Raw genomic sequence first — 18,237 nt, 5'->3', positions numbered from 1 at the left:
AAGAGTAAGCACAAATGCTAGCTATCCTCCTTACACAAAGCAGTTATTGACACTGCATGCCCAGAGCTTGCTTTTAAGTCCTCTGCCCTGGCTGTCCACATATTCATTTTTAAATACCCATAGCACCAAGTTGACACAGCAACTGTAAGTCAAATGAATGAAAATTGCAGCAAGCCCAGGTTACTAAACTAAAATGAGATGATCAATAAGAAAACTAGATTAAATAACTTAAAATTATTTAAAAGTAAAAGGCAAAGTAACAGAAAGCCCCCAAATCTCTACAATGCACAACACCTATTTTGGGCTTTGTTTCAATACAAGTGTGTTTGGTCACTTTGTCTTCAGGCCAGATCATTGGATTGTTAAAGGTTCAGCAGCTTTTCAAAGCCTGGCAAATGCCAAGTTCTATAAAATCTGTCATGAGGCAAAGTCTCAAGAGGCGGGTTGTGAGCCTGGGGCCCTGTCCATGCTAAAGTTGAAACTAGGTAAGCCAGAGTGTGTTCTTAGTGCAGTACTTGAATGCAAGGTGCTAACACTGGTTTTTCTGACCAGTATAGACAAGGTGATCCATCTTCCTAGCCCTGTTTTCAGATTACCAACCCTTTACCATCCATGAATAGATGACCTATATAACTCTAATCACTGAGGCCATCAAGGGGCAAATCCTGCTTACTGTACTCACAAGCAGGACTGGGCACTATGGGCCTGATCCTCTACTAATATGCATCTTGTGTAGTTATTTACCCCTGCACAGATTGTAACATGCGTCCAGAGCAGAACGGGAGCATTTTGCATCTACTTTGCATTCTCTCTGCACAGCTGTAAATTAAGGGACAAGGTAGGGGAGAATCAGGTTCCATGGCTGGAATTCTCAGAATGGCTCAGCACACACAACCACGGCCAGATTTTCAAATGTGCGCATTAGGTGCTGAGCTTTTTGGAAAAGCAGGCGGCGTCACAATTGGAGCTGATAGGCTCTAAATGCTCTTGAAAATTTGGCTGTGGTTGTGGGGGCAGAGCAGTTTAAAATTTGGCCTCCAGCTCTTTAGAAAACTTGGGGTCCCACGTCTGGATATCAAAGATCTTTGGGAAGCAGAGGTGGGAAATAAGAAGATTTAGAAATAAGCCAGGTCATTCACTGAGATCACTGGGACCTGTTCCTCGCTCCAGGAAGATGGTACGGTCAGCATGAGCTAAGATATTAGCTGTCTCAGGCCCAAACCTTTAGAACCTTGTGTATCCTAGTTAAATTTACTGTAGCCCCTTCCTTAGGGAAGTGAGGGAGTCCCAGTATTGTAATGAAAGCCCAGGTGCATGTCAGGGTTAGTCAAACAACAGGCTATGCCGACAAATTTTTAAAGCCATTTTAATTATATTTTCCCCCCTGCTGAAGCTGATTCTTCTCCCAATGTCTCTATTCCCTTTTTACTGTTATGGGATAATTCATATAATCCTACATATCTGTCTTGTGCTGGGCAAAGCAGACTTCATTAATGTCCCCTACAATGAAAAGAGTGTAATTTATGCTTTTTAATTATAGATTTCCAGGATTACGGTATATTTTTTTAAACTCACCAACATTAACAGTATAATACTAGGCTTAACTAAATTGCTGCCTTTTCTCCTTTATAGTAGATGTAGATCAAGCTTTAATGCTTATTATCTGACATGCTAATTAGCATACTGACTCTAAGAAAGGTCACACCTATATTTTCCCCTACCACATACAAACCATGGGTTTGACTGTGTTCTCACACCAATGTAAAACCACAGGGCCTACGTGACAAGGTTCTTCTGTCCCCTTCAGGGTTGTAGGGCCTGTTATAATCCATCTAAATTAATACATGGGCTAAAGGTGTTAATGTAACCCAGTCACCTAAACCAGATTTGGGATTAGGTATACAGAGATCTCAGCCTGCTCAGTTCATGGCAAACACTGCATTAAAAATCATTTTAACCTTTTATTAAAGGTAAAGAAAAGAGGGAAAAACATCTTAAATGTAAAGTATTAAATCAGACTTTCATTTCAACAACATCCCTTGTTCCCTTTCTCTTTAGCTGCAGAGAGTTTTTAGACTAAAAAAATCCTTGTTTGACAGTCTCTTAGATGGTATCAAAGATGGTAATAACTGTCCCTTTGGGGGAAAAATAAGTTAGTTGAAATGGGCTAAAGCTATTGTTGTAAATGTCCAATCCCATTTCATCCTAGGTGGTGGTTGGGATTCAGCTGGATCCAGAATGGTGGTGAAATTGTCTGGGTCTCTTTGTCTGGCCTGGTCTCTGCCGGACATCTCTCAGAATCAGGATGATGAAGGCCCAGGGGATAGTGAAGGTGGCAACTTCTTTCTTTAAGGACATGCAAAGGAAGTTGTAGGTGGAATAGCTCTTCCCCTCATTATTTTGTACCCCAGTTAGGGCTAGTTTTTGGCACACCAATTTTGGTTCACTGATTCACTTTTCTTATTTACCAGGCATGATCTTAACACAGTTCTTGAATTGTAACAGGAAGTCTTTCAGTTTGGGCTAATTCAGTGTCTCTGTCTCCCTTTCATACCTTTCCCCATCAACGTTGTTGTTATAGGTTATTGTGGTAACTTATGAACTTACACTCACTACTTTATAGCTGAGCTTATAGGGAAAATTTGGTAGGCCCAATTATCACAACAGGCCTACCAATCCACAAAACCACCCTTGTCCTCGTGGTGTGGCCCCTTTAAGTTTTGGTACCCAAGAATCCAGAAAAATGACAAAGGCAGATATGGGGAAAGAGGAAGCAACTCAGAGAATTGCAAACAGATGGACATCAAACCAACTCAGAGAATAGTCTTTGCTTGGGGAAAACCTGTGCTTCTATTCCTTGAAGGGCTCAGGGTCCGAGCCTTGTAGTGTGGGTGGGGCAAGGGTCTTCCCCAACCAACTGGAAAAGGCCTTTGAGGAGGCAGAGCTCTGTGCCTGATTGTTACAGAACCAGGCATATCTTTTCCCATCTTCTGTAACTTCCGGAATAAAAGTGTGAGGAAGAAAACTTGCTGAATAGTTCTCCTTCCTCCCCCAACTCCTCCCAGTTTTTCAACTAGCTAGTCCAGTCCACTGGTTTGAAAGCAGAGGTGACGTGTATGGAGGGGAGGGTCACGTGTGCCCCAGATTTCTGCTGGGTTTATATGCTCTGCCCTGAAGCCTGCTGCATGCCACCAGAACCTTTAAATTGTGCCCTCCCCCACCACTATCAACAGTTATGTGTCATCTCTGTTTGAAAGCCTAGTTAATGCTGTATATGGTATGTGGACAATCAAGGTTATGCAACCAATAAAGAGGTACCTGCAATTCCAGTTAAAGAATAGGTGCAGACATCCGTTTAGGCCTGGACCCTGTGAGTCCTGTGCAGTCAGCAGCATGATACTGTTGCTTTCAAGACCAAGTGTGAATGGAAACCTGTGTGGGGTGTTTTTTTTTTTTTTTTTTTGGGGGGGGGGGGGGGGGGGGGGACATTTGACCCAAGCAGGTAGCCAACTGTGGATTGTCTAGTGGATTGTTTCCCTAAGGAGGAGAAATTGCTGATGGAATCACGTATCTCTTTGATGTAGTCCTGTTTTATTTACAAAGAATGGATGAAATCCAGCTTCACTGAACGTAGTAGGAATCCAGCAACAGGAGACAGAGGCTTTGAACTGTGAGCAAAGAAACTTTCAGCCATCATGTACCCAAACACAAAAGGTCTCCTTAACTTTTCCCCCAAGATTATTCTACCAGGGCTTCTCTGAGGGTGTCTGAGTCTTCTTTGCTCCTACCCTACATCCTTCTGTGTCATTCTGCTGCTTCCCTGTCACACACAAACACATCCAGCTCTATCACTCAGTGCCACAGCACCTGCATTTGCTATATCAACCTCCAGGGAAACCCTTAGGCCACACCGTTCAGCTTCTACTGAAGCCTTGCCATGGGCTTGTTTTGGGTGGTGGTTCCCATTGTTTCAGCTATCTAGTTCCACAGAACAGATTGATTGTTTCTTACATTTATCTTGAATGAAGTGCAGTGGTTATGCCTACCAGCTTCAGTGGGGCTCTTTCCCAATCCCCCAACACAGCACTGTGGTTGGGTGCCACTAGGCATAAGCTTCTGCACTCAGCTGAAGCCTTGAGGCCATGGCATGGTTGGTCTCCAGGCGGCAGGGAATGAAGGGGCAAGTGCAGAGGAGGGAGCGGATGGCTTGGAGCTTAAATGTGATCCTTGCCATTTGCTTGAAGTTCTTAAGTCAGTAAAATGACCAGCTGGAATTTAATGAAGTAATATTTTATGTTTCAGAGCTTTTTATCCCCAATGCTTTTCAGATAAAATAGATGAATTGAGGAAGTGGCACAGTTTGGACCCGGATCTGGGCTTTGGAGAACGATTTGGCTCTGGAGTTTGTGTCCAATCTGTTGTTACAGGTAAGGCCAGGTCTGTAATCTGTACACACAGATCCAGGTTGAGCTTCTGAATGGCACCTGCCACCATCAAAGTTCAGCAGTGTTTGGATCTGGTCTGCGATTATTCCCAATGAACTGACAAGTGGCCAGCACTCTTCCACAGGGGGGCCCTGTGTCACAGCAAAAGGCCAGACTACCCTCCATCCGCTTTCAAGCCTGTCTTAGTGCCTGCCCAGTGAATGTAGCTCCATAGTTGCTAAAGGACAGTTTGAGGCTGCATTCATTATCAGGCACTCACAGATAGCTTCCCAGGCTGCTGCTGGATATGTCTAAGGGGAGTAGTTCTCAATATGTGGTCTGTAAATCTCTAGTGGACTGCAGAGGCAGTTGACTGTTGCACAGATAAAGAAAAAGAACAGAGCAGGTAAAGAGAAATCAAAGTCATGTAGGGTTTTCATACAAATCTCGATTTCTTTCCCCCAACTTTGTTGGCACTTATTTTAACTATTTAATTTCCTAGAAACTTAAAAGAGGAAACAGTAACCTTGAATTATATATGATAACTCTGCTTTTCAACACATTCCTCTAGCTCAGTGGTTCCCAAACTGGGGTTCGTGAACCCCTGGGGGTTCACAAAATGTTACCAGGGGTTCTCAGGAAAAAATTCCCTAATGGCGGACAGAACTGTCCATAACGACCCCGGGCAGCATGGGCCAGCAGCCCGGAGCCTTGGGGACATCCAAGAGCTAAGCAGTTCAAAGCAAGCATATCTATCACGCTGAGGAGATTTAAACTTCAAGTCTCCTTTTACGAAATAGAAAGGGAGGTGGATATTTTTTTGCTGTTTTTAAAATTAAATAGGCTGCTACTGTTGTTTTTAAATTATTATGAAGAACAAGTTTAAGCTTTGTTGTAACGTGCATTGTTTACCTGGACTGCTCAAGACCTGAATGCTTGTGTAGGAGGAACTCTTTGAGTTGGCTTCTTAAATACCTTCATGCTGTTTCACATCTGATACTCCTTGATGAAACATAGGAGCCAGAGGCGCCAGTATGGGGGCTGATGAGGGTCACATGACGCCCCCACATCAGCACGCCTCCCTGTGGGTCCCTGCCCTTTTTTTCCGGTGGCCTCCCTGGGCCCCCCACTTTTCTGGCAGTGCCCCCTCCAGTCCCTGTGGTGCATGGGGGCTTTGCTCCCTCACCCCTTTTTTCTACTGGCACCTCTGATAGGAGCCTTGTCTTATAACAGTAATAAAAAGTAATACAAGCTACAGAAGTGAGATCTTGGAAGAGTGTTGTCATTTTCATAACATAATAAAAAGACTGTAATGATAAATAATAATTAATAGTGTGTAATAAGCATGTCATAAAAACAAGTTTTATATGTCCAAGATCAATGCTTTTGTAATTTATGCTGAGGTAAGGGAGAAAATCCATGGAAATGTTCATTTTTAGGAGGGGGTTCACGAGACTTGACATTTTAGTGAAAGGGGTTCGCAGGTTGCTAAAGTTTGGGAACTACTGCTCTAGCTGTAGTGTCGGTTATACAAAGCTCAGGGACTAATTTGCATCATTTAGAAAAGGGCCTTACTCTCCACACAGGGAGCCCTGTTGTTTTTTTGATGTACTGTCGCGGTGCAGTTGTGTTGGATTCTGCTATGAAGTGCAATTATGGACCATGGCAGCCCTGCTGCTTATAGAAAGGTTACAACTAATTACGGCAGAGAATGTAGTTCCTGGCACTTCTGTAAAGGTCATTTAAAAAATGATTCCTGCAACACTTGGCTTTGAAGTCACACTACCTGGAACTATGCACTGGCTCTGCTGTCATTCACTTATGAAAATGATCTATCTTGTTTACATCTTCAGTTTTGTATTCTGCATTTGTACCAAGAATTCCCTTTATACTGCAGTCTCTGATTATCTGTTACCAGGTACAGGTACAATTCCTGAACAGATGCCCATCTCTGCCCATCTTCCCAATAGAGTTTAACATGCTCACACCCTGAATGACTTATCTCCTGGACAGAAGGAAAAGAAATAATAATGGTAATGGGAGGCAACGGAGAGCCCCTAGCATGGGGGAAAAGGGAGCATCAGGGAAAGGGGGACACTAGGGGTGCATACAGAGCTTCTTGAAATGAGGGAGAGATGGGGGAATGAGAAGGTGCACACAGCCCATGGATTGGGGAAAAAGGAGGAAGAGGGCCACACACAGAGACCCTGCCATGCAGTGAGAGAATGGGGGACTCTGGTAGGGGAGATCAGGAGAATGGGGAGCACACAGACGCTGGCATAGGGGGAATGGAGAGCACACCAAGCCCCTGGCAGGGGGCAACTGCGGGGGGGGGGGGGGGGTAGGAAGAACCCGAAATAGAGGGGGGAGGGAGAGTGGCACACAGGGAGCACGTACAGGTGAGGGGGAGGGGAAGGTAAAGGAAGGATGCAAGGAGCCCTTTGTGTGTGCAGGGAGCGTGACCTGCCGAAGTTGTGAAGTGTGTGACCCCCGAGTTAAAGGGAAGAGTAAACAGTACCAAATGACTCTTTGACCTATTCTGAGCCTGTCTGGAACACTATGGAATAGTCAAGCTACTTCTTTGTGCCATTAAGCCCTCCAGGGTCCTTCGTCTCTCCAGACCTGGGTTCAGTTAACAAAGGAAATTGACTTTGGTGGTTGCATTCTACTCTCTCCATCCGACGGTGGTTGTTATGGTTCCAGAGAAGAACAGTCAGGTATTGCAGCTTGGGACTGAGACCCCCTTAGCAGAGGTGTGTGTGTGGAAGCTTGCAGAGCTTAAAACCTGTGTTTTAAAGCTCAGCGGCACTGAATTCACTCATAAATTTAAAATAATGACTGATTTAGCAGGTAAGAAGGCAAGACACTTGCTGTTTACTTAGAATCTTTCCCATGCCTTTGCTTTTCTCTATTAATAACAAGCCAATAGCAAATACCTGAGCTGTCTGATGTTGTTGGTGATTTCTGGTATAATGTCTGCGGTGAGAGCATTTAAAATACTGAGTGCCATTTTATCCTCTGCAGCTACTGTATTTTATCAAGATTGCACCATAAAGCCTGGTCAATGTGTGTTGTTCACAATTGTTCTGCAAAAGGAGGGGTATTGACTTCTCCATCATGTACAGATCAAATTTCAGCCTCTTAGAGCTTTGTGCAACTGCCAGGTTGGGTGCATTGAAGTCCAGATACCAGCTCCTGCAACCTTCATCTGACTTTGGCAGTGTACATGTGGCTATGCTGCACAGAATACAGGATCACCTCCCTGTGAGAGATGGATGGCACAACAGACAGGTAAGCACCAGCTGTGTCACCTGTCTGAAGTCTGCATTAGGGAAGCAATGAGCCGATCTGAAACGCTCCAGGAGGGTTCTACAAGACAGATTCTGCCCTTGGACTCATCTGTGCAAACTCTTTGGGCTCAGTTAGTGGGTGCCCTCAGGCTGCGATTCAATGACTATGTTGGCATAAAAGGGCTGTGAAGCACCCACTCTAGGAATATCCCTGCTATAAGATGTGTCGGTGGCAGGTGTAGTACTAACTATGCTAGTGCCATATCCCTGCTACCACCCTGCAGAATCTCCCTAGTGCAGGGGTAATGCCAGGAGCATGCTGCGAGTGGGAGAAGGCATGGCAGGGGGGTTCCCGCAAGCCTCAAAGGGGCAAGGGAGAGGGTTTCCCTAACCTGTGTTGGGGGCTGAACAGCCCCCTGGCAGCCACAGGAGAGGGAGGCCCATGCTGTCTCCCCTCATCCCTGCCCCAGCACTAGGATTATGGGACCCTCCACGTGGGAATGACAACTGGCTGCCTGGAATTGACAAACTCTCTTTAGTTGGACAGAAAATGCTAATTCGTCAAACCTGAAATGTTTTGTGGAAACGTCTTGAGTTTGACAAACTTTTGCTGAATCATGATGGAAACCTGCCTGGTTTCCTGGTGGGCTGCCAGGGTCCATGGCTCCTAGTCAGCCCTGCTATGTGGACTGCCCCAGGGCTGGTGACTCTAGGATTTCCAGGGTAGCTCCACCATGCCAGGGCTTCCAACTCCCTGGGATGAAGCTGGGAGCCTGAAAGCCCTGGAAGTCCCAGCTTTAAGTAGTTCCCAGTTGTGCCGCAGAGAGCTTGGCAGCCCTGGAAGCTGCTATTCAGGGCAGGCAGCTGTTCCACCCCATGTTGTAGGTGTTTCCCAAATGAGAATTTTTCAGACTCTCCGGCACATTTTGAAAAAATCTGATTTCCTGCTGACTCAGACCGAAACCAAATGTCTAAATATTGCTGTTTCCTGCAAACCAGAAATTCGGCGTTTTGGCCAGTTTTGGTCACTGACCCTGTTGACTTTGAGGGTGCACAGGTGTCAGTAACTGAAGCTTAGTAATCAATTTTATTAATGACACAAATGAAAGAACAGAATTCAGCTGCTTCTCATGGCTGTGCTGGCTCTACAAAGCCCCAGCCCTTGCTTTTATTATCACTAAAGCAAACTGACGTGACTATCTCTGAATACATGCAAGGAACTGATGTGATGAGTCAGAAGGGGCCACTTCTACAGAGATGCTTTACAAGGTAGAACTCTGTGTTCGTAATTATAATAGAGAGAAAGTGAGAGATTAAGAGACATGCAAGGGGGAAAGGATCGATCTTCAGCTGAGCTTTGGAAAAGGAATTAAGAGTCAATAAGGCAACAGTGCAGGAAAGCCAATCCCAAAGACAGGATCTGCAGAGGTGGTTCTTGCAACACCAGCAGTGAGACCGTATGGCAGGTCGAAAGGAGGCCAATGCTTAATGAGAGTAGAGGCAGTTCAGCATTGGTGAGACCTGCAACAGGGTCTCTGGAGGATTAAAAAGGCACCGAAGGTATTTGGAGCTGGATTCTGGAATGAACAGGGTGGAAGAGGAGCCAGTGGTGTTCCTTGAGGTGGGGATGACACGGTTGTGTTTCTTTGTACATGAAAGAGGATGGGCAGCAGCACTGTGTACTTGCTGGAGAGCAGGGGCTCTAGCAGGTGGGGAAGAGAAGGGAGATACTGCCTCTCACCTTGGGTAGTGTAAAGGCATGGGTGAGAAAATCAGCAGAGGGGTAATTGAGACAGTGATGTATGTAGGGGCTGTGACAGGGAGATTTGCAAACAGAGGGTGTGTGGGAGGAGGAGGAGGAGAGTTCAGGTTCAAGGATGACAATCAAAGAAGTGGGAGGTAAGAGCTGGAGGGGTGGGTTGTCAAGGATGCTCTTCTTGCACAAATGAAGCACTTCTTTCTTTGAGGCATTTAATTGACAGGTAGAACAGAGGCGCAGACAAACACTGTTAAAGGAGCGAATTATTCAGTAAACTCCCACTCTCTCCACATGTAATCAGCACCAGCTGCAGCAATAGGAAAAGCTTGTAAGTGTTCACTGGAATGACCCAGACCCTGAAGCAGGCAGGTCTTGGGTCTTTGTTTTGTACAGCACCACAGCAAATTAAAATTGGAAGCAGAAGAAAAGAAGATGACACACACACACACACACACACAGAGCCAAGTGTGCACCCCCTGACTCATGCAGAGAACTGGAGCTGTCCAATTCATTTAAAAGGATAACATTTAGAATGGGCCAAGTCCTGCAATTTCCAGATCTTGCCCAGGCGCTGTTTTCAGTGAACTCTCATTGCCTTCAGTGACAATGGAGGGCTTCAGAATATATCTCAATGGAAACAAATCATTCTCAAAAGCTCCTGTAACCCATGCAGACAGGCAAATTTCTCTCCTGACAAAAGTGTGAGCACTAAAGGGGCCTGAACTGTGCAAGTCTGATCTGGGTCTCTTAGTGCTTTACAGACATTAATTAATTAAGCCTCACCATGCCCCATGAAATAGATAAGTAGAATTCCCATTTGAAAGCCACTACAGGCACTGAGAGATTAGATTAATTTTTTTCTTTTTCAAAAGGGCACCCAAAATCAGAGGCCACTTCAAATGCCGCAGTTAAGAATCATTGACCCAACCTATTTCTGGAACTTACTGGATTTGCTCCTTCTGAGAACTGCTTCACATTTACCTGGAGAATCATAGAATTGTAGGACTGGAAGGGACCTTGAGAGGTCATCTAGTCCAGTTCCCTGCATTCATGGCAGGAGTACCAAGAATATCAAGGTGTATTCTATTCCCTTGTCTTTTTGTAGGATGGTTGGAAGATCACATTATCCAGTCAAATGATATGATCTGTTTCTCAGAGCATTGCCTCATTCAAGAATTACGTGTGCTGTTAAATGCAAAGAGATAGTCTCCCACTCATGTCTTTGCTATACTCCCATCCTCATTGTGTGAGGGTTGCTGGTTTCCATTACTCATGCTGGTTTAAATAAAGTGATTTCAGTGGAACTACCCCTGATTTATACTGAGAATCAGACCCCTAATTTGTAGGACATGCAGTTGAATCCTGTTGTGAGGATATGCTTGGGAAGCCCCACTATTGATCCTTGTATCCATATGCTCACTCCCCATCTCAGACAAATACATGGAGGTAAAGCTCTATCGTGCTATGATGCTGCCAGTTCTGTTGGGTAGTTTAATGCCAAGGCAGATCAGTCAGCTTATATCACTCTCAAACTGACACTCTCACAAGTGATAGCATTCTTCACCTATAGATGAGTGACTACTTTTTAGAGATGCTTAGCACCCAGGACTCCACCTGAAGTCAATATTGGAGGCAGGTGTACAACACCTCTGAAAATCAGGCCCATGGTGCTTTCAGCTCAGGCTCCCAAAATCAGTGCCTGCTTTTGAAAAACCTAGCCATTACATATCTCTGACCGATGATTAAAGCTGAACGAATTTCAAAATTCTAACTTGATCCAATGATCAGACCATTAATGTGGATTGTTTACTTTGGCATTTTATTTCAATGTGGACAAGGATACAGCCTGGACAATTTGGGCCCACGTCATGGTCACCCTGTACTAACTACCCTGGTGCACCAGCAGGTGCAGAACTCGCTCTGTCACCTCTGCAGCTCCCCCTGCAAAGACCTCCTGCGCAGTGTTCTGCGAATAGAAGGGGACGAATCCTGGGAGGTCCATGCTTAGCTATTGCTGAGTTCTGCAGCATCAGTACTGACAGGATTTCTGTCTGTTATGTTTTGTTTCTAGTCAGTTTGTAGTGAGTTTCTCTCTTCCTCGTGCAGTAACACAGTGCTCTGTGTTAGAAACAGTGCAGAGGAAAGGTCAAATCCAGACAAAAAGCTCTTGTCATTGGATTGAAACATTCATATTGGCCTAAAGTCTCTGAAATCTTGTTTGTACAAAAACTGAGTCCTGGGCATAATTTGACTTTTCATGGATTGTAAATACCTGACAAAACTATAATAGAAAGTAAGCAACAACTTTTTGCAATTAGAAACAGTGCTTAAAACAAAAATATTAGACACTGATTTCCTTAGCCCTTGTTTTTCCTCTATGCTCTTCTCACCTGACACAGAAAAATATAACATTGTCCCATAAATAAATAAAAATTACACCAAGAGCCATTTATATACAGGGTTCTGGCAGGTGTCACCAGGTGCTCCTGCTATGCCCAGTCTTCAAGTATTTAGCATGTGGGTGTTGCTAATTGCCCTAGGCTGGGTTGTTGGCAGTGGGGAATGAACTGAGGACCTCTGGATCTAAAGGAATGAGACTTGAACTTCTACTGCCTGAAGTAAAAAACTGTGGTGACACACAGAGAAGTGGACTGCTGAAGCTCAGCAGGAGAGTCCCTGGCTAGTAGGAGTAGCTAATCAACACGGACTCAATCCCTTTGTCCCCCTCTGGTGGTGGCTAGGCCACCTAGTGAGACTGATAAGTCTGCTGCAGCATTGGCTTACAGAGCTGTGACTTTTAGTTCAGGCAGTAGGGGTGTGACAGTGTACCCCATAAGGCTTTATGGGGGGGGTGCTCATAAATGTATGTATGATATAACTAGAATAGGGTTTTGCTACATATGCCATGTAACATATCTATGTAAAGGTTATGATCTACTGGTTATGTTCATTCTAGTTGTATGCAGGCACCATTTGTGTGTTCAAAGTTATGAACATTGGCCGTATAATTGCTTGATTTCTAAGTAGCCTTAGTTAGAACATTTGGTCACTTCTTGGGAAAGGAATGTGCAAATTAAGTGCTTCCTGACTGAGCACTTAACAGACAAAAGAGCTTGGAAGACTCCAATCCACATAAGAAGTCTACCTGAGGACATTCAAGGTAGTATGTGGGTAATGGCTGCTACCTGCTAGTCCAGAGTCATGCACGGGCATGTGATTCTGAATCTCCATTTTGTGACTGGATTCTACACAGGGTGAGGAGGGGGTCTCCACCCACAAGAGAAAGTCTATTTAAACCCCTGGGAGACCCCTCAATTTGGTCTTCACTGGCTAAAGAAGGAGCCTCTCTATCCCCCCCCAGGATACTTAAAGGAAACTGGAACAAAGGACAGTAACTACAAGGGTGTGAGTGATTGCTGGACCCTAGCTAAAAGGAGATTAGCCTGTAAAAGGGAGCATTCTGGAACTGGTGAGGATCTGATCTGTATTTAGTTTGATTAGACATAGATTTGCGCATTTTATTTTATTTTGCTTGGTAACTTACTTTGTTCTGTCTGTTACTACTTGGAACCACTTAAATCCTACTTTCTGTATTTAATAAAATCACTTTTTACTTATTAATTAAATCAGAGTATGTATTAATACCTGGGGGAGCAAACAACTGTGCATATCTCTCTATCCGTGTTATAGAGGGCAAACAATTTATGAGTTTACCCTGCATAAGCTTTATACAGGGTAAAACGGATTTATTTGGGTTTAGACCCCATTGGGAGTTGGGCATCTGAGTGCTAAAGACAAGCACACTTCTGTGAGCTGTTTTCAGGTAAACCTGCAGCTTTGGGGCAAGTAATTCACACCCTGGGTCTTTGTTGGAGCAGATGGGAGTGTCTGGCTCAGCAAGACAGGGTGCTGGAGTCCTGAGCTGGCAGGGAAAATAGGAACAGGAGTAGTGTTGGCATATCAGTTGGCAGCTCCCAGGGGGGTTTCTGTGATCCAACCCGTCACAAGGGGCTCATGCTTAAGATCCAGAGGTCCCAGTTTGATCCCCACTATCTATGGCCTTTCCAGGAGCACAATTTTACATGAGCAAATATTCAGTTTTGGGAAGACATGTAGTGGTGGTATTAGCTTGGGATATGCAAGGTTCTGGCCGGAGGCAGTAGAGCTTGGCAAGGGAGCTGTGCAAGCAGCCAGAGAGTTTGCACTCTGCTGTGGTCTCTGATTAGCATCAATTCTAGAAACAGAGTGGCTCTCTGGGAACCAAGTATTGGTGCTCAGCACTGCAGAGATTCTTGAGAGAAAGGCTTGCCTGCATGCTGTTGGAGTCACGTGTGCTCCAGGACTGGTGTGTATGTATAAATGAAACAAGTTGCACTTAAAATATATTCAGATTCCACATTGCTGATTTCTCCTCCACCAGGAAATCAACCGGCAAGACCCGAAACATCTGCTACTGCATGGCAGCTGGCTGACAGTGGTTTCAGAACAGGACACTCATATCAGGAGAAGGGACAACACTAGCAACCTTGTAAAGAGCCTCAACCCATTTGCCTACATGGAATATATACACATACTCATGCTCTAAAACAAATATACAACCAGGCAGTCACTGACTGGAGGCCTTGATTTTCATTTAAAATACGTAAACATTGTCTATATGGACACTGGTCTGGGACATGTTAAAACATATTAATTATAAGTCTGAATATCCTCATTATGCTGCCAGTTTGTTTGTTGATTTGTCCATACAAAGTGAAAAAAGTTTCAGATTGGAAGGATGTAGGGGGAGGATTTGATCATTTAGGTCCCAATTCAGCTAAGCATTTAAATCTTTTTATTTAGGAGGTTTTAGTTCCTATTCCTATTCATTTAGGAAGTTTTAACAGGTTTATAGATCCTTGCCATGTAAATATCAGGTATGTGCTTATCTTTACGCAGACAAATAATCCCATATTTATTCAGCAAAGAACTCAAGTAGCTGCTTAAATCCCACTGAAGTCAATCAGATCAAAACATGTGTTTAAAGTTAAGCTTGTGCTTAAGTCCTTTCCTGAACTGGAATATTAGTGTAATGTTTTGTTACATATTTTTGAGGCATTAAAAATATAACTTCAGCGCTTCTGTTATGTCATCTGTAGCTAAAAAAAGAGAACAATCCATCAGTCAGTTTCAGGCAGTAGGATATGTTCCTGCTATATAAAACATGCGGCTAGAAAAATAAAAAACATGATCTTTAAACTTTGGAACACCATCATCTGTTGTGTATAATATAGAAGGCAGGTAAAAACATAACAATAATGTCCTCACCCTGCAATCTTTACTCAACAAGCCATCCTTTTGCATTCAGAAGGAGCAATTCACTGAATAAGAGCTGTAGGATTTGGCTCTGTACAGTAAATAATGACACAAAATGCAAGGTAGTGGAGAATCAGGCCCTAAGACCAGAAGCCTGAAAATGATTTCTATGTTAAAATGAACAGCAACAACAGCAATCAGCAAAGCTGCAAATAATCTGCACATATATTTCCAGCCTCCATTCACCTGGATATTCCAAGAGGATAAAGCAAGAACAGGAAGATTAACATAATTATCTGCATTTTGCAAGATCATATTTATTCTGTTTACGTATCCTGAGTAAACTGCTCTCAGGATCCTATTACACCTTTTGTTGGTGTGATAACTTTGGGCAATAATAGCAACAATCTTGGTTCAGTAAATCATAGAGCCAGAGAGCCCTAAATGTACCTGATGCTATTTTGGGAACCAATATTTCAGGTTCATTTGATGTCTGAATGCTACTAGATGGCTCAAAAAATTGGTAATGGGATACAGAGACTATTGCCTGCACAGGTCACTGGCTGAAAATCCAATTCACATTGGTAGTGATCCAAAGTTATTCCATCTGCTGGATGTTCAATGCTCTATAGGAAATAAGGGCCTGTTCCTCTGAGGTGCTGAGCACCCTCAACTTCCATTAGCTTCAGTGGGAGTTGGGAGTGCTCACTGTCATAGGAGGTGCTCAGCATCTTGAAGGATCTGGCCTTTAAGTTGTTAGTCTCAACAGTTTCCTAGTGTACTAGGGCCAGGTCTTGCTAGATGTTGAACACCTTCAACTACCATTGATTTCAGTGTGAGTTGTGAGCATTCAGCCTTTAGAGGAGCTACTAAGCACCATTAAGGATTGTGACCCTCATGAGTATTAGGAGTGTAATACCTTCTTATTCAGAGAGCTGGTCTCTTTAGAAGCAGGATAATGGCAGGGCAGCATGTGGGAAATTTGTACCACCACTGCCTGTTCTGAGGCAAGGGGAGGTGGTATGCCCTTATGGTTAAGGTTGGGGTCAGGACTCTGGAGGTCTGTGTTCAATTTCTGCTCTGTTGTAGATATCCTCTGTGACCTTCAGCACGTCATGTAGGCCCAGAACTTCAAAGGTATTTAGATGCCAGACTTCCAATTATTTCAATGGGAGTTAGGTGCCTTTGGATCTGGGCCTCTGTTCTCCACCTGAAATGTAGGGATAACAACACTTTCCTACCTCCACAGGTGTTATGAGGATAAATACATTAAAGATACTCAGATAATGTAGTGATGTAAGCATCCTAGTCGGCAGTCTCCAGGCTGTTAATCCATCCCTTTTCACAAGCACTAAAATTCACTTGATGTGTAGAGAAAAACAGTCTGAATGCTATTTGTATTTGGTTTTGAAATAGTAAAAAATCACTCTCTCTTTATGTCAATACTCTGCCTAGCATAATGAGCCCCAATACTTGATTGGGGTCTTTAGGTGCTACTGTTCCATGATAACAATCAATAATAAGATTTAGAAACTTTCACAGGTGGTCAAAGTGTATTTTAAAAGACGTTCTTAATTGGTTGCACTAGCCAGTCTGGAACTATTGCAATCTGTTTCCATATCTCATTTTAATTTTAGTTAGTAAATTAAAGTTGCCATTTTGACATATCACCTAATAAAGTGACCTAAGAGCTTTTCTACACAGGGAAATTTACCAGCATAACTATGCTGATTTAATAAGTCGCTATAGTTATACAGGTATAACTCCACATGAGGACACACTTATTTTAGAAGGAGTGCCTTTTTTCTGGTTTAGCTTATGTTGCTTTGGTATAAATGCTATAAACTAAACTGGAAAAAGGCACTCATTCCAAAATAAGAGCATTCTCACAGGGAGTTATACTGGAATAATTATAGTAATGTAATTATACAAGTATAGTAATGCCAGTAAATTTCCCCATGTAGACAAACCCTAAGTTATGTTTCTGCTTGCTGACTGCATTATTTAAAGTTTTTAAACAAGACACTCGTGCACAGGTCATTTGAACAAATTATCATTCCTATCACAAAAAGAACAGGAGTACTTGTTTAGGATTTGCAAACACTTTCACGGACATCTGACCGTTCCCTGAACACTTAAGAGTAATGAGAAACTGCAAATTCTGGCAAATCCAACTTCATGCTCTTATATGCAAAAATATCTGAGTTGAATTTTTATTGTTGTTTATCATGGTCGTGCCTAGGGACCAAACAATATTGGGGCTGCATTGTGCTAGGCACCACAAACACAGTAGTAAATGGTCCCTGCCCCAAATTTAAAACTTCAGCCAGGTTTACGGATGGAGGGGGAAAGCCCTGCAGAGATTAACACATCAGAATAGTCTCTTCTGTGCCATTCTCTCTCCTTTTCTCTGTATAGAATTCATTCCCCTCCCAACCAGTCTTTTCCTTTGTCTGTCTGTCTGTCTGTCTGTCTATGGCAATCTGTCAATTCTCAATTCCTGTGTGGTTCCCCCACTACACTGGATCCAAGCTCCCCTCCCCATCCGCCACACTACACTGGATCCAAGCTCCCCCATACACCCCACTACACTGGATCCAAGCTCCCCCCCCCATACACCCCATTACACTGGATCCAACCCCCCATATCCCCCACTACACTGGATCCAAGCTCTCCCCATTCACCCCACCACACTGGATCCAAGCCCTCCCCCATACACCTCACTACACTGGATCCAAGCTCCCCCCATCCGCCCCACTACACTGGATCCAAGCTCCCCCATACACCCCACTACACTGGAACGCAGCCCCCCCCCCATACACTGGAGCCCAGCTCCGCTCCACACCCCCCTACACTGGGCCCCGCGTCCGGCGGGAGCGCCCCGCGCCGCGTCCCTGTGCCTTTAACCGCCAAGCTAATTGCCGCGGTAGGCCCAGCCCACCGCCAGGCCCGGATTGGCCGCGTCGCGTCAGGCAGCTCTGCCACCACCCCCTGCTCCTGCCGCCGCCGGGACTCGGGGCTGGCCTGGCAGCGAGGGACCGGGCAGGGCGACGCTGGAGCCACCCACACCCCGGGCACAGCAGTACCATGAGCCGGCGATAAGGTAAGAGGGGCAGGGCTGGCCCCCGTCCCCCGCCCCGGACTGGGCTCTCTACCGCCCTCCTTCCCGCTCCCACAGCTACAGCCTGCCGGGCGGGAGCGCCTGCTGCAGAGCCCCGGCTGAGGCGCTGGAGCCCGGCAGCCTCCCGCAGGCTCCGGGACTGGCCGAGGAGGAGCCCTCCGGCCTCGGAGGTAACAGTAGCCAGGCTGGGCCTACGCAGGGGAGGATACGCAGCTGCGCCTCCGGGGCGGCACATGGCAGGGTTGGGCGAGGGGGGCTCTGGGCAGCGGTGGGATGACAGGGGGACAGAGCCCCCCCTCGATGACTGGGGTGTCGGGGCTCTGGGCAGTGGTGGGGTGACAGGGTGGC

The 18,237-nt window shown here is 45.0% G+C and overlaps 1 protein-coding gene across 4 annotated transcripts in view; it reads left to right on the top strand.

Moving 5' to 3' along the window:
* The first annotated feature begins 7,693 nt into the window (after window positions 1–7,693).
* Window positions 7,694–18,237, top strand: part of TEX2 (testis expressed 2) — a 122,550-nt gene continuing 112,006 nt past the window's right edge. The window contains exon 1 of one of the 4 annotated variants that reach the window (XM_034789362.1): window positions 7,694–7,715. In XM_034789362.1, the coding sequence (XP_034645253.1) occupies window positions 7,700–7,715 (16 nt within the window). In that variant the 5' untranslated portion in view covers window positions 7,694–7,699. The other 3 variants (XM_034789363.1, XM_034789365.1, XM_034789364.1) reach the window with 3 other exon arrangements.

This window comes from Trachemys scripta, chromosome 14 (assembly GCF_013100865.1).
Source record: "Trachemys scripta elegans isolate TJP31775 chromosome 14, CAS_Tse_1.0, whole genome shotgun sequence".
In the NCBI taxonomy this organism is placed as follows: domain Eukaryota; kingdom Metazoa; phylum Chordata; order Testudines; family Emydidae; genus Trachemys; species Trachemys scripta.
The sequence above is the reverse complement of the archived record's forward strand: the minus strand, read 5'-3'. Positions and strand labels throughout refer to the sequence as shown.